The sequence below is a fragment of the Aquarana catesbeiana genome, linkage group LG06, assembly GCF_042186555.1.
Source record: "Aquarana catesbeiana isolate 2022-GZ linkage group LG06, ASM4218655v1, whole genome shotgun sequence".
Taxonomy (NCBI): Eukaryota; Metazoa; Chordata; class Amphibia; order Anura; family Ranidae; genus Aquarana; species Aquarana catesbeiana.
Window position 1 is genome coordinate 122,345,578 of NC_133329.1, and position 13,441 is coordinate 122,359,018.

The 13,441-nt window shown below is 43.2% G+C and overlaps 1 protein-coding gene across 2 annotated transcripts; it reads left to right on the plus strand.

Annotated features, from left to right (window-relative positions):
- Positions 1 to 346: 346 nt before the first annotated feature.
- Positions 347 to 13,240, plus strand: PSMG3 (proteasome assembly chaperone 3). 2 transcript variants are annotated; one of them, XM_073636737.1, is made up of 3 exons: positions 347 to 461; positions 8,068 to 8,290; positions 12,964 to 13,240. In XM_073636737.1, the coding sequence occupies exons 2-3, from the start codon at positions 8,075 to 8,077 to the stop codon at positions 13,114 to 13,116; spliced, it is 369 nt and encodes a 122-aa protein (XP_073492838.1). In that variant the 5' UTR covers positions 347 to 461; positions 8,068 to 8,074; the 3' UTR covers positions 13,117 to 13,240. The 2 variants fall into 2 exon arrangements, with proteins under 2 accessions (XP_073492838.1, XP_073492839.1); XM_073636738.1 differs by having other exon boundaries at positions 386 to 515.
- The last annotated feature ends 201 nt before the right edge of the window (positions 13,241 to 13,441 follow it).

Below are 13,441 nucleotides of genomic sequence, written 5' to 3' on the forward strand. Positions count from 1 at the left end.
TTGTAGCAGTCATCGATAAAGGACGAGAATGGTGGTGTGTGTGTGTGGGGGGGGGGGCATTGAAGGACCCGGCCTTGGGGCGGCAAAGGGAGTAAATCCGGGCCTGAGTGTGCCTGACAGAACATAACACCTTTTCATGGACTTTTCCTGATATCACTTCCTGTGTCACATGAGTGTGCATGGGGACTTAGACTGTAAGCTCCTTGAGTGCAGGGACTGATAGAAATGTACAGTATGGAATGTGCTGTGTAAACTGGTGTGCTATCCGAATACCTGTAATAAATAAAATGGGTGAATCTGCCAGCAGGTGGCGCTAGTACGTTTCTTTCCCCTGTTCATGCCTTTCTGTTCGATGTTTGTTACAACTAATAAAGTTGGAGGTTGTCAGCGCAGAGCCTGCTGGGAGTTGTAGTTTTCTATCTTTGAGTTCGTCCTGTCTTGGAGGGGAAGCTGTGAAGGAGGTGAGCTGATCCGAGGGTTAGGAGGAGGGTGGGTGCCGAGGAGAGGTGCAGGCGGTGAGTTACACATGAGCCAGACTTATCAGGTATACAATTAGTGTAGGCCTCAGGCCTGGCTGCAATGATCAGAGCACATGGCTGTGTTTATTGTATACATCATCCTCAGGAAGGCTTTCCATCTCAGGTTGAGTATCTCCTCCTGCGTGCTGGGAGTTGTAGTTCCTTAAAGAGGACCTGTCCCTCCTGTGTGTACCCCAGTCAGCACTGTGTGCTGATTACTATAGATCACATCCCAGACAGGCTGTTCTATTAGTAGGGAGGTCTGGCTGCCATTTCTAGGATTGTGTATATAGAAGTATAGCAGGACCTGCACCATTCACATATAGAGATGTAGATCCCTCCATTCATCTAAGGGCCCCATACATACTCTTTATATACAGGGGCCCATTCATATTGTTGTGCAGCATATAAAACATCACTTCCGAGTCCAGCTGTCACTATCGCCAGCCTGTATGGCCGGGGAAGAAGTTATGGACCATGATCTGCATTCCTTTAGCTTAAAGTGATTGTAAAGGTTTGCATTTTTTTAAAAATAACAAACATGTCATACTTCCACTGTGCAGCTCGTTTTGCCCCGAACATCCTCTTCTGGGGTCCCTTGTAGCTCCTCCCCGCATCAGATAACCCCCTAGGAGAAGCGCTCTCCCGGGGGTTACCTTGCGGGCTCCCGAGTCCAGGATTTGCGTCCATAGACACAAATGGCGGACTTGGCCCCGCCCCCCAGTGCCCACGTCATTGGATTTGATTGACAGCAGCGGGAGCCAATGGATGCCCTGCTATCAATCTATCCAATCAAGCGCCGAGAACCCCGGGCAGAGGAAGAGCACGTCTCCGACAGGTGAAATTCCAGGGCTCAGGTAAGTAAAACAGGGGGGGCTGGGGAGCCGGTGACGGTCAGGTGGTTTTTTTTTCACCTTAATGCATAGGATGCATTAAGGTGAAAAAAACATGAGGGTTTACAACCCCTTTACATGGAGAACAGGAGAGATATCAGGGGCCTTTTGTACTCCTGATGTCTCATTAACCACTTGCCGACCAGCCACAGTACATATAGGGGAAGCTCTATTGTGCAAAACTACGTACCTGTACGTTGTTTCGTGTAAGATACTGTGGGCGCAGGTCCGGCGGACTCGATGTCCGCCAGCCACCCGGGATCGCTCCACAAAAGCAGAATGGGGATCTGCCTGTGTAAACAAGGCATATCCCCGTTCTGATGGGACAACATGGAGATCTGCTGTTCCTAGTAATCAGGAACAGCGATCTCTGTGTTGTCCCAGTGAGCCTATTCTCCTACACAGTTGGAACACACCCAGGGAACACGGTTGACCCCTTGATCGCCCCCTAGTGTTAACCCCTTTCCTGCCAGTGTCATTTATACATTGATCAGTGCATTTTTTTTTAGCACTGATCACTGTATTGGTGACACTTGGGGTCAGATTTGTCCACCGCAATGTCACAGTCCCGCTAAAAATCGCTGATCACCGCCTTTACCTGTAAAAACTTAAAAAAAAATAAAAGTCTATAAATCTATCCCCTATTCTGTAGATGTTATAACTTTTGCTCAAACCAATATACGCTTATTGCCATTTTTTTTTTTACCAAAAATATGTAGCAGAATACATATTGGCCTAAACTGATAAATACATTCGTGTTTTTATATTTTTGTTTTTTTGGATCTGTATTATAGCAGAAAGTAAAAAATATTGATTGACTTTTTTTTTTTTTTTTTTTTTTTTTTTACAATTGTCAGTCTTTTTTTGTTTATAGTGCAAAAAATATAAACCGCAGAGGTCACCAAAAGAAAGCTCTATTTGTGGGAAAAAAGGACGTCAATTTTGTTTGGGTACAACGTCGCACGATGCAATGTCAGTTAAAGCGACACAGTGCCGAATCACATAAAATGGCCTGGTCATTAAGGCGGTAAAACCTTCTGGGGCTGTGGGCCTCTTTAAGTGGTTAAAGAGGACCTGTCACCAAAATGTATCATATTGGGAACTTTCTATCCCATATATGATTTTTTTTTTAAAAAGTGTAATATTTAAATTTATAGTTTAAAAAGTTAAAGTTCCACTCAAGCATTTAAAATCCTCTAACCCAAAAAAAGTTTTAACCCCCTCCTCATACACATGTATGTGTGTGTGTGTGTGTGTGTGTGTGTGTGTGTGTATATATATATATATATATATATATATATATATATATATCACACACACACACATACACACACACACACATACATATACTTGCATACATAAATGCACCTACGCCTGAAATCATTGATTACTCTACACATGTTACATATTGCCGGAGTGAGAGCAATAATTCTCAGTCCGCTGTTCCTGGTTAATTCTAAAACGTTCATCTGTAGGGGCTATTAAGTGCTGGTTCACATATGTGCACTCTGCGAGTTTGCATGTGATTCGCACTGCAGTTCAAATCACATGCGATGTCTGTGGGATGCGATTTCAGCCATACAGATAGTATGGCTGATATCACATCGCATTCGGACCAAACTCGCACAGGACCCTTTTTTTTTTTTTTTTAATTCCGCACCAGAATCGGATCACGAGTGTGAACACCCATGCGATCTGATTCGTGTCGGAACTGTCAGTTCGCAGTTCATGGGAGCTGAAATGGGGGTGTCATTAACATTGTATTGACACTTCAAGCAGTTCTCATATGGCAGTGTGCGATGCGGGAACCCGCAGTGGATTTGCAGGGTTCCCGCATCGCACAAGTGTGAACCGCCACTAAATCATCACCTATGGAAAATGAGGGCACTAAACTTTATTGCTGTTTCATGGCACACACAATTTTAAGACTTGATACATTGGCTATCTATTTACTCAGTGCAATCTCATCTTTTATATTATACAAAACAATTTGGCCAATTTATTGCATTTATGTGCCCTAAAATAACTTTAGTGTATTTTTTACAGAAATTGCTTTTCCTAAACCATTCTGCTAATGTCATGTCACATAAAAAAAAAATTGGAACTACCGCTATTTTATTGTCCTAGTGTCTGTTTTCAGAAAATATGCAATGTTTTTGATGGTTTTATGTAATCTTCAGGCCTTAAAGTGGAGTTCCAGCCATTTTTGTGTTTATTAAAAGTCAGCAGCTACAAAAAATGTAGCTGCTGACTTCTAATAATCACTCGCCTTCCCACGGTCCAACGATGTGACCGCCTAGAGCTGCACGATTAATCGTTAAGAATCGAAATCGCAATCTTTTTCCCTTCCCGATTTTCAAAACAGCATGTCGGGATTCTTTCTAACAAGTGCAGAGTTCTTGCAGCTGGGAAATAAAAAAAATCCAGGCAGCCTGCCAAGTTTCATCACAACAGCATGAATAAGTAGACACAAAGTATCTTTTATCAAAGCAAAGATCTCTGTAAATGAAGGAAGTTTAACCATTTAATCACTTCAATACAGTGCACTTTCACCCCCTTCCTGCCCAGGCCAAATTTCAGTTTTCAGCATTGTCGCATTTTGAATAATAATTGCGCGGTCATACAACACTGTACCCAAATGAAATTTTTATCATTTTTTTTTTCCCCACAAATAGAGCTTTCTTTTAGTGGTATTTGATCACCTCTGCGGCTTTTATTTCTTGCGCTATAAACAAAAGAAGAGTGACATGTTTGAGTTTAGGCCAATATATATTCTTCTACATGTTTTTGGTAAAAAAATCGCAATAAGCGTATATTGATTGGTTTGCGCAAAAGTTATAGCGTCTACAAAATAGGGGATAGATTTATAGCATTTTTATTTTTTATTTATTTTTTTTTACTAGTAATGGCGGCGATCTGTGATTTTTATCGTGACTGCGATATTGCGGCAGACATATCGGACACTTTTGGCACTTTTTTTGGGACCATTCACATTTATACAGCGATCTGTGCTATAAAAATGCACTGATTACTGTATAAATGTGACTGGTAATGAAGGGGTTAACCAGGAGGGGGCGCTGTATGGTTATTTATGTTCCTGGGGAGTGATTCTAACTTTAGGGTGTAGGGGAGGAGACCGATCTGTGTTCCTCTGTACAAGGAACACACCATCGGTCTCCTCTCCTCTGACAGGACGTGGATTTGTGCGTTTACATACACAGATCCACAGTCCTGCTCGGTTACGGAGCAATCGCGGGTGCCCGGCAGACATTGCGACCGCTGGGCACGCGCACCGGGTTCCCAGTGACACGGCGGGCTCGCGCGCCCCCTAGGGGGCCTGGAAAGTGATCACGTCATATGACGTCCGCCCAGAACAGCTGCACCGTCCCGCCGTCATATGACCAAACCTTTTCTGACATTTGTTGCTTACAAGTAAAAATCTTTTTTTTCTGCTAGAAAATTACTTGGAACACCCAAATATGATATGTTATTTTAGCAGAGACCCTAGAGAATAAAATGGTGGTTGTTGCAATATTTTTTGTCACACCGTATTTGCGCAGTGGTTTTTCAAAAGCAATTGTGAAAAAAAATAAACTTTAATAAAAAAAAAAAAAAACTAAACAGTAAAGTTAGCCCAGTTTTTTTTTTTTTCTATAATGTGAAAGACGATGTTACACCACGAGAATCGTGATCTTTATTCTAAGCAAAAAATTCATGATTCTCATTTTAGCCAGAATCGTGCAGCTCTAAGACCGCTTGAATCCCCGGCTCTCTTCCTCGTCTCTCCCTGGCGCCGACATTGCAAGTGTGGGCACCCGGCTGTGACAGCTTGCCGGACAATCTTCTGGGACCTGTGACGTGTCCGAGAAGATTGCAGGGAGGGAGGGGGAGAGGTGATCTTCCGATCGAGCCACTGAGGCGGGCCGAGCGGAAATGGGAGCAGGTACTTGTCAAAACCTGCTCCCCCCCCCCCCCAAAAAAAAAAAAGACATGCCAAATGTGGGATGTAAGTAGTGCTTAAACCAGAACTTCCACTTTTGGGTGGAACTCCGCTTTAAATGTCTTTTTTAAACGTAAACAAACCAAAAAAAAAAAAAGCAAAAGAGGTAAAGTCTGTGGGGGACAAAAGCACGCATTTCTGCCCCAAAGATGCTCCTGTCTTTGTTTGAAATTAACACGGCGCTCAGGTGTGTACAGGCTCCCTGAGAATAATGGGATTCTTCATCTTTTGACGTATTTTGGAAATTGTGTGAATGGGAGCTCGTGGGCCTCAACCACCTCACTTACCTGAATCGTGGGGATCTTCTCCCTGCAGCATTTTCTTTTCTTTTGAAGTCTGCGTCCCTCTGTCTGTCCAACCGCATCATCAATTCACAAAGATAGATAAATGGAAAAACTCTAATAGGGGCGTACACACGGTCGGACTTTGTTCGGACATTCTGACAACAAAATCCTAGGATTTTTTCCGACGGATGTTGGCTCAAACTTGTCTTGCATACACACGGTCACACAAAGTTGTCCGAAAATCCAATCGTTTTAAACGCGGTGACGTAAAACACGTACGTAGGGACTATAAACGGGGCAGTGGCCAATAGCTTTCATCTCTTTATTTATTCTGAGCATGCATGGCACTTTGTCTGTCGGATTTGTGTACACACGATCGGAATTTCCGACAACGGATTTTGTTGTCGGAAAATTTTATCTCCTGCTCTCCAACTTTGTGTGTTGGAAAATCCGATGGAAAATGTCCGATGGAGTCCACACACGGTCGGAATTTCCGACAACACGCTCCGATCGGACATTTTCCATCGGAAAATCCGACCGTGTGTACGGGGCATAAGTCCCATCTGCCGCCACAGCAGAGGGAATAATAGATCTCAATGGAGCACATGTACATTGACGTCACCAACCACTCTCGTAGTCCGTGATTTACTTCCTCCAGCTTCATTCCCCCTTACAGGCCTGGGGATGTAGGAATAGTCTGTAGGAGCCTGTGACTTGCACCCACTGTCCACTGAGCACGGGTGCAGGTCTGAATGTAAAACATTTATTAACCACTGGTGCATTTTTTATAACCTCTTGCCGACCCGCCGCAGTACATTTACTGCGGTAGGTCGACTTGTACAGACACAATCGCACACCTGTACGCCGCAGCTTTCATCTGGGTCCACTCGCACATACGAGCGCAGACCCAGAAGACTGTGCTGTCATTCGCTGCAGCACAAGCAGGTCCCGGTCAATGATTTATGGCTGGAACCCGCTGATCGGTTGCGAGAGCCCTGTGTGGGTAAACAACAAAGGGCTCTCTACAGACAGCAGCAATGAGCCGTAAAAATGGCACACCCAGTACACATTGTTAGGCATACATTTAACTCCTTGATCTCCCTAGATGTTAACCCCTTCCCAGCCAGTGTCATTAGTACAGTGACAGTGTATATTATTAGCACTGATCACTGTATTAGTGTCAATGGTGATGTGTCAGTGGTAGTTAGTCAGTTCCCCTCAGTGTCAGTTAGTGTCAGATTGACCGCTGCACTATCACAGTCCCACTACAAGTCACTGATCGCCGCCATTTACTAGTATAAAAAAAAAAAATTCCAGTATATATACGATAGTTTTTAGACACTATAACTTTCATGCAAATCAATCCATGTACACTTATTGGAATTTTTTTTTACCGCAGACATGTAGCAGAATGCATTTTGCCCAAAATTTATGAAAAAAAATGATTTTTTTTTTTTTTTTAATTTTTATTATTGGATATGTTTTATAGCTGAAAGTAGGAAATTTTTTTTTGTGTTTTTTTTTTCAAAATGTAGGTCTTTTTTTTTTTTTTCGTTTTATCGAAAAAAAAAAAAAAAAAAAAAAAAAACATACCACCATAAAGAAAGCTCTATTTGTGTGAAAAAAATGATATAAATTTTGTTTGAGTACAGTGTTGCATGACCACGCAATTACCAGTTAAAGTAGCGCTGTGCTAAATTGCAAAAAATGGCCTGGTCGTAAAGGGAGTAAAATCTTCCAGAGCTCAATGGTTAAAGGTGGCCAATGCCCTTAAAGCAACTCCTTTATTTGACAGGGCTTCCTAATGCCCCAAACCCACTTAAAAATGCATGTACTGTTTTTGTATGCAGCGCACTACAATGCACTGTAGTGTGTTACTATGCATTGTGGTACTGCAACTCCCATCCGATGGAAGCTTCTTTGGGGAAAAAGTTACTGCATTACACAAATGTGCATAATATTTATATAACTGCAGCGTGATGGTGTGAACTGGACATTTTCTTGGACCTTAGCACCTTCTATGTCAAATGCTGCCATCTTGTCTAAGCTCACAAAATGATAACAAATAAAAGGGAGGAGAGCTGTGGCTCTCACTTCTGTGTCGGGAAGATGACACCACCTAGGACACTGTCAGGGTGCATGGCTTTACATCAAATATTCTATTCTGAAACATTCTTTTATATTCTGAATAGGATACCATTATTGGGACAACAGTTCTTTCTTGCATAACTTAAAATGTACACCATTTCAATACTGCCATGTTTGACAGGTGCAGTATGCTTGCATGATGTGCAACATATTTAGTCCAGCGCACTCAAGTGGCTCCAGCAAGACCTGAAATTAATATTGTTTTCACTTGTTGTCATGAATAGAGGGAACATGGAAGGACAGCCTGCGGTGACCTCCAAACAAGCTGAAGAGGTGATTAATGGGTGTACTACCCAAGTGGTCTGCTCTGCCTTCACCGATCATATTCTGGTTGTGGTGACACAGTACGGGAAGTTTGGCACACTGGTCTCTGTCACTCCTAACACGGTAGCCGGCAACTTGGGCAAACCCACCCTTACCACCAAAGTCCTTCTAGGATCTGATGAGGTAAGCATGACATTTTGTATCTTTTTTCATCTGAAAGGACAAGGCATAGGCTCAGTGGTTAGCACTTCTGTCTTGCAGCACTGGGGTCCTCCAAGTTAAATCCTGACACTATCTGCTTTAAGTTTGCATGTTCTCCCTATGCTTGCTTGGGTTTCTTCTGGGTACTCTGGTATCCTCCTAAACTCTTACCATACTGTTTTGTATAATTGGCTGTTGTCTAAATTGGCTGTAATATGTGTGTACGGGTCTAAAAGTCCCAGCTGTGGCCTCTTATTCTTGACCCTGGTAACACTCTCTTGCATACACCTTTCAGGCATGAAGCCAAACAAAAATGAGGGTTCCAAAGTTAGAAGTTCGCCAAAGATCATAACACGGTGATGACAATAGGGAAGGTGAAAATATATTTATAATTTTACAAACTTTTCATAAAACTTGGTGTTCTGCATAGTATCCAAAAAGTACAGGGGTGAAGGAAAGGACCCCCAAAGAAAGTAGTCCTTTAATTCCAAAACAGGAAGGGAACTAACAGTGTTATAAACCTGAAACATTTTTTATTCAAAATATATAAATGGAAAAAGGCATAAACAATAGGCGATTACACAAAATTTAAATATGACAACGTTGTCAAATTAAAAACGCATGCCCAAGAGCTCATCCAAATCACATTTATGCCATTCAGATCAGTAAACAATGTATATGTGTAAACCATAGAGTGCAGATATCTGGACTGAGAGAATCCTGGGAAACCTAGATCACACGCACTGGTGACCAGTCATGTGCTTAATAAGGACCCCCAGGCTCTCTATTACACAGTGCATACAGGGGATCCAGCGACAGGTGCATACATCACAGGTTAATCAGAAGCAGGATAATCCGATCTAGGCGGAGGGATTCCTTGCTAGGTATCTCCTGCTAGGTGTAAAAACCAGGTTACTGCACACTGCATGTCACATGGAAAAAAGATGCAAGTATCCAGCGATTACAACATATATTGATATATTTCAGTACTGCAGATTGGTGGAATCCAGATAAAGCTCTGTGCTCTGTAGATATTAGAAGGGAATGCAGCACAGGTATCAAAGAACCGGGAAAAGGGAAATAGCCTTTCAGATGATGTCTTTTAAAGGGTGCTGCAGTTCCTTAGTGGATGGTGGTGTACAGCCTCACCAATAAGGTATATAGTGGCAAGATTGGACAGTTAAGTAAAACAAGTCAGTACCCACTAGATACTTCAACTCCCGAGTAGGGAGACTCACGATTTAGAAGAGGTGGGCTGATCATCTGATGCTATAAAACAGAGAGGAGATAAGAGAGCTCTGGTGGAGGTGGGTAGCTGGTCAGAGGGATGATAGGGATGAGGTGGCACCACTTTGGTTAGAGGAGAAGCAACTCTGAAGATATAAAAAAGGAAAAGAAACATGTTTTTTAACACTCAACAATCTTGTAAGTGCTTTTAACCCTTTGTGCACTTTATTAAATTTTGCATACTGCACTTTTCCTTTTTTGATCATCTGCTGCTGTGTGGAGTCCTCCTGCCGTTTCCTACTCATACAGTGGCAGCTGGATACTGGAATTGTCCCTAAGGCTGTTTTCACACTGGGGCGTTGGGGGCATCAGCGGTAAAGCGCCGCTATTTAAAGCAATGTCTTATCGTCTTTTTTTTTTTCTTTTTCGGCCGCTAGCGGGCGCTTTTAACCCCCCGCTAGCGGCCGAAAAAGGGTTAAAAGCGCCGCTTGCGAAGAGATTTCAATGGGCAGGGGCGCTTTATGAGCGGTGTATACACCCTCCTAAAGTGCCTCAAAGATGCTGCTAGCAGGACTTTTTTTAACGTCCCACAAGCGCACTTCCCCAGTGTGAAGGCACTCGGGCTTTCACACTGGAGTGACAAGAGAGGCGCGTTGCAGGCGCTATTTTTACCGATATAGCACCTGTAAAGCGCCTCAGTGTGAACGGAGCTGCTGGCTATGGAGGGATCCACTGACATCCGGAGGAAAGCCGTCCAGCCGTTCACTTCCGGTTTTTGGTGGATTTACTAGTTGGCGTGATGGAAGGGGGATAGCAGATTGTAAAGTGCCCCAGCTGGCTTGCAGTGATGGGCATACGTGGGCGTGAACACTGACACGTTTCACCCACTTAATCTGTGGGTTTCTTCAGGGTGACTGGGGGGGATGGGAAGGGGGTCCGTTGTAAGTTCACCTTACAGTCACTCTGCATAGTATGCATGTGGGCTAGGATTATCCAAGTATCAATCCTTACTTTAAACCCATAGGTTTTGGGTAGATGCTGCAAGGGCGAAAGATCTCCTGGTTATCATTTGGGGACCATTTTGGGGCACCAGTGCATTCTCAGCACTTTTCACTTCCTTCTGACATTACAGCTGGGCATCACTTTCTCTAGGGACTCTTTGGGATGTGTGATTATCACACCACTGGACTATCAATTTTACGGTGGCCTGACCTTTTCATCTCAGTGTTGTAATATGGAGGGGGAGAACCTGGCTTGGATGTGGGACTGTACAATCTGACTTTGCGTATAGAACACAAGGTTTGGCACAAGTTGGCAAAGTTTGTTTATGGAGGACTGACTCTTTAAAGCGGTAGTAAACATTGCTTGGACACTTGTACCTACAGGTAAACTTATAATAAAGGAATAACTCCTAAACTTGCACTGTTTAGGAGATATTTACTGCTTCTGCAGCTGGTGACATTACTGGTGCACGCACTCTAAAGGAACAGCATACTCATGGCATCCCTTCAGAACTCTGTGCCATGGCTGCGACCCCCGTGCGTATGCATGGAAGTGACGTCATCCCAGCTTGGTTATTCAAGCAGCCAGAGCCAACAAACCCGAAAGCAAGACCGGGCGAAGATGGAAGCCCTACCAGTAGAGGGCTTCTTTTTAAGGAAAGTCTTTCCTTCTTAATGTGCTAGTATGTGATGCATACTAGCACATTATGACATAGGCTTTCAAGGAGAAGTGTTTATTTTTTTTTTTTTTTAATGCAAGAGTACTACCGCTTTAAAGCAAATCTGTTACGTATAAAGTGAAGGCACATGGGGAATGCCTGGGCGTACCCTAACCCCTTAATCAGCCTCTAATTCCTGCTGCCAAAGCTCCCTACCTCACACACATTTCTACCAACCAGTAAAGCCCCGTACACATGGGCCAGTTCAATAGAAACCGGATGACATTCGTTCGGCCAGCTTTTGTTGCAGGGGCCGTTCGTCTCCCGATCAGCACTCTCAGCCAGTGGCTAAGAGCACTGACCAGAGTGTTCTGGCGGGGGGGCATCCCCCTGACAGAACAGAATAGAACAGCAGGGGAGATTGCTGTACTAACATCGGATTGTTAGTACAGCGGCTCTGACCTGAGCTGTAAGTTTTTTGGGTTTTTTTTAGCCCTCTGGGTTAAATGAAAAAAAAAAAAACTAGCAGTGTGTAAGTTCACCTTATAGTAAACTTTCTATTAAAAACAGAACAAAAACTATACGTGGCGCAGTTCCCATACCAGTATGCAAAACATGCTGCTGTTATATTATTTGCCAGGCTTATGTAGGAAAATATCTTCCAGTACTATGAATACCCAAAAGAATAAAAAAATGGGTCAACCAGGTCTAGAGACCAGACAGTCATCTCTTATACCCTCCTCACTATGGGGACTACCATAAGCCAAATATTAAAAATTGGGGCTGATTTTCTAAAGCCAAATAGGCTGTTCACTTTGCAAGGGAATTTTCCTCAGAGCCTAGTTAATGTGGTGTCACTTTGCAATGAGTACCCAATCATGTGTTGAAGAAAAATAAACAGCATTTTTGCTTGCACATGATTGGATGATGGAGGTCAGCAGAGGCTCACCTTATTTACTGAGGTCTGGGGAAAATCCCCTTGCAAATTGAACCATCTATTTGCCTTTAGTAATTCAACATCCGGTCCTACCTGCTAAAAACAGATGGATTGTGATCTGTTCCCCATCTGTCTGGCATATCAGATGGCAGTTGGGTGTAAATGGACAGGCGGTTCATTTACATCTGACCGGCCATAGAAGAGAGCAGGCTGTGTCTGTCGCCAACCAGCCATACGCCTGCTCAGCAGACAGATTCCCACTCCAGCAGAGCCCACCCCATGTGGAAAGGGTCTTAGGCCCATCATAGATGTAGCCATTTTCATGGGTTGCAGGATAGAAAATCGCTTTTTATTTTTATTTTTTTTCCCCCATCAACCCAGTCAGGGAAAGCCATTCCTGCCTGGAGAACACAGTGATTTTTGTGAGCGGCTATAATAGCTGCTCGCAATAATCACAACTAAGATCAAACAGGCTGCTTGTACTCAAGTTGATCAGTTGGTCAACTTGGGTACATTGAACCTGCCCATGCATGTTTCGAACCATACACGGTTCCTGGTGAACTGGCCAAGATTCAACCGTCTATGGCTAGCCTTAGTCGGATACTTTCATGAGGTTTTTATGTTACTAAAACTGGTTGATGTGAAGCAGCCTATACCTTTGTAGTGATGATAAACATGAAAGGTTTGAATGTGTCTGATGTGCAAAGGAACTGTTCATGTTCCGCCATTTTTCCAGCACAGGTAAGGAAATATAAGTCCACCTCTGCTGTTCTGTTCCTTTTTTTTTTTTTTTTTTTTTTTTAATCATTTTCTTTATTTTTATTGTTACAGCCTCTCGTTCACGTCTATGCCAAGAATTTGGTTAGCTTTGTATCTCAGGAGTCGAAGAACAAGCCGGTACTTCTAGGCATTGCGCTGAAAGACAAAAGTCCAGACTGTATTACTGCCCTGAAAGTCCTGATAAAGAGCTGCCAGGTTTGGTGATGGACTTGAATACCTTTCTTCTAGGGCTCATCTGGAATAGCGTTGCTGTAAATGATTATTGACTATATTTAGAATGTGTATATTGGATGTTGCAACAACTTTATTACATACATTTTATACATAAGCTTTACTGCTTGAGCTCTGAGTTTTTTCTTTGTGTTTTATGAGCAAGAATTGTGTTTTATAGCCTGAACAGTGTGAATCCCCAATCTGCAACCATACCCCTGGGACCTTAACACTTTGTAAGAGGTTGCTCCGTGTCGCCATCATAGCAATTGTGAGCACCCGGCCATGACCGCTTACGGCTTCACGGCCAGGCGTGCAC